Below are 2,434 nucleotides of genomic sequence, written 5' to 3'. Positions count from 1 at the left end.
TAGCTAAACTAGGGGTTACCAAATTTCTAGAACGGTATGTAATCTGCTTGAATTAGGTGTCCAGAAAAATGCCAAAGCTAGAAATAAGGTTCATTTTTAATTACGAAATTAAGAAATCTTGCTTGTGTTTTCACTCTTATCTGTAATTTTCAGCTAACCTGTTCATTGTGTTCTTAGTGATGCTGCAAAAATAAATGGATCTGTTATTTTCCATATGTCAACCTTTTGTTCGTCAATTGCCCAGGCGAACGTCCACTTTGCATAATTTTCTGCACCTTTAGCCATCTCTCTAGCGTTCAAAATTTATAAACAAAATGGCAGATGCTTTGAGCATCTTTGCATGGCATCCATACCTGATTTTATTTCGAAAGCGCACGGGCTCTGCTCTAATGGTTCCTTTCTTGAGGTGTGAAGTGGAAAGTTCCTAGATAAAATTTTTTAAGAATGACCAAGCTCGAAAATAGTCAGATCTAGGGGGGGAGCCTGGGTATCAATTATAACAGAGATCTTGTTGTGTGCTTTTTATTTTATATTTCGTGTTAATGGAAGGCACTGATTCATATGACTGAAACTAAGTTTTAGGATTAAAAGATGCTGTTAATGCACATGCATGTGATCCATTATTGTAGAATGATGGCATATAGAGCTTGGAGAAGGAGATTTGGGTTTAGGCGCATGTGGTCATGGCCCAAATTAATTAAGCTTGCTTCCTTACTAGGTTATTTTTATTTGTTTATTTGGGGAGGAATCTCAACCTTATCGTCAATATAAATTGACATTTGCCGTCACTTACTCTTTTCCATAAACATGCAAGTGACCAAAAAGTAAACGTACGTCCCCCTAGTGCATTGCGGGCAAGAGGATGGAGTTTTGGGGATGGTATTGTGGTGGATATTCATTTTGGAAAAACAAAATATCCCCCGAAGTTCTCATTTACATTGATCTAATACAATTGCTATAAGCATATGTGCCAAAAAGAATTGCATAACCCAACCAGATAATGTAAGAAAAGATTATATCATTGTATAGCTTAAATGTTAGCAGTATTCAAATAATTCTGTTTGCTTACATATTCATTTCTAGATTAAAAAGTATTACGGGTATTCAAGTACCTTGGATTTGAGTAATAGTATCTCTATAATTTTATATGTAGGCCATGTTTTTCTTGATGTTTCTCTTTTATTGTGTTTTTCATGTGACAATATCCAAATTCCAAGCTGCCCCGTGTTATTCTCTTAGGCCAAGCCCATTCGACCCACGAGACCACGACTGAAGTTTCACAAGCCATAATGCGTATATAACTGATAATAATGGGTTTAGATGACTAAAATCCCCCACAAAAAAAGGAGAAGAAAACCCTGTCACCATCTAATCCAATGGCTCCACACGGTTTGCAAACAATCCCGCCCAGAACAATTTTGAAATTGAAACTTTTATTGGAAACGTGAATCACTCGATTCCCATTTCATCTTGCTGCTCCAATCTGTCCTTCTCTCAGAAACAATGGCAAAAGCAACAGTTGCTTCTACAAAGAAGGGAACCAAAACCTCCAATGCTTCCCCTACCTCTCTCCATCCTCCTTACCTTGAGGTCCCCTGTTTTCATCTTCTTTGTACTCATTAATCTTAGTTTCAAGTCCTTTTTTTTGTTTGGGTTTTGACTTTTGATTTTGTGTTTTGTAATTGCAGATGATTTGTGAAGCAATATCGACGCTCAAGGACCGGACAGGGTCAAGCCAGCCCGCGATGGCCAAGTTCATCGAGGACAAGTACAACAAAATGCTGCCCTCGAATTTCAAGAAACTGCTATCTGTTCAGTTGAAGAAGTTCGTGAAATCCGAGAAGCTTGTGAAGGTCAAGAATTCCTACAAGATTTCTTCAACGGAAAAGCTGAAGTTGGCGATCAAAGAGACCCAGAAAAAGAAAGGTACTGCTAAGAACAAGGCCTCAACATCCCAAAAGGCTGCAAACAAGGTATCTGTAAAAAGCGTCAAGACCAAAAGGCTGAGTCCAGTTAAGACCCCAGACGCTCTCAAGAAAGCTAAAAAGAAGGTGAAGAAGCCGGTTTCGGGCTTGAAATTGAAGCGTTTGAGTCAGGTTAAGACACCTGAGGGATTGAAGACGAAGGATTTGAAGTCTGGGGATAAGGCGAGGGTGGTAAAGAAGGCAAAGAAGACTAAGAAGTGAGGCGTAGTTGACAAAGGATGATGATGTTAGGTTTATTTTTGGTTGTATGTAGATACTGTAGTTACTAGTTATGCGTGTTTGATGACAGAAAATAGTTCTTAGATGGAAATTTGCCTCTGCTCTGAAAAGCAAGGAAAGTTGCTGTTGACTGTTGTTCTTAAAGCTTTGTAGGATATTTTGTGGTTCTATCAACTCACTACTGTTGATCTTTTCGAATGCAATTTGAATATCAAGATTGTTGCTTTTAA

General features: G+C 38.3%; 1 protein-coding gene across 1 annotated transcript; it reads left to right on the top strand.

Moving 5' to 3' along the window:
* The first annotated feature begins 1,391 nt into the window (after positions 1-1,391).
* LOC18613644 (uncharacterized) lies at positions 1,392-2,434 on the top strand. Its single transcript, XM_007050980.3, has 2 exons — positions 1,392-1,590; positions 1,689-2,434. The coding sequence occupies exons 1-2, from the start codon at positions 1,504-1,506 to the stop codon at positions 2,184-2,186; spliced, it is 585 nt and encodes a 194-aa protein (XP_007051042.3). The 5' UTR covers positions 1,392-1,503; the 3' UTR covers positions 2,187-2,434.

This window comes from Theobroma cacao, chromosome 1 (genome assembly GCF_053813885.1).
Source record: "Theobroma cacao isolate CCN51 chromosome 1, ASM5381388v1, whole genome shotgun sequence".
NCBI classification, from domain to species: domain Eukaryota; kingdom Viridiplantae; phylum Streptophyta; class Magnoliopsida; order Malvales; family Malvaceae; genus Theobroma; species Theobroma cacao.
The sequence above is the reverse complement of the archived record's forward strand: the minus strand, read 5'-3'. Positions and strand labels throughout refer to the sequence as shown.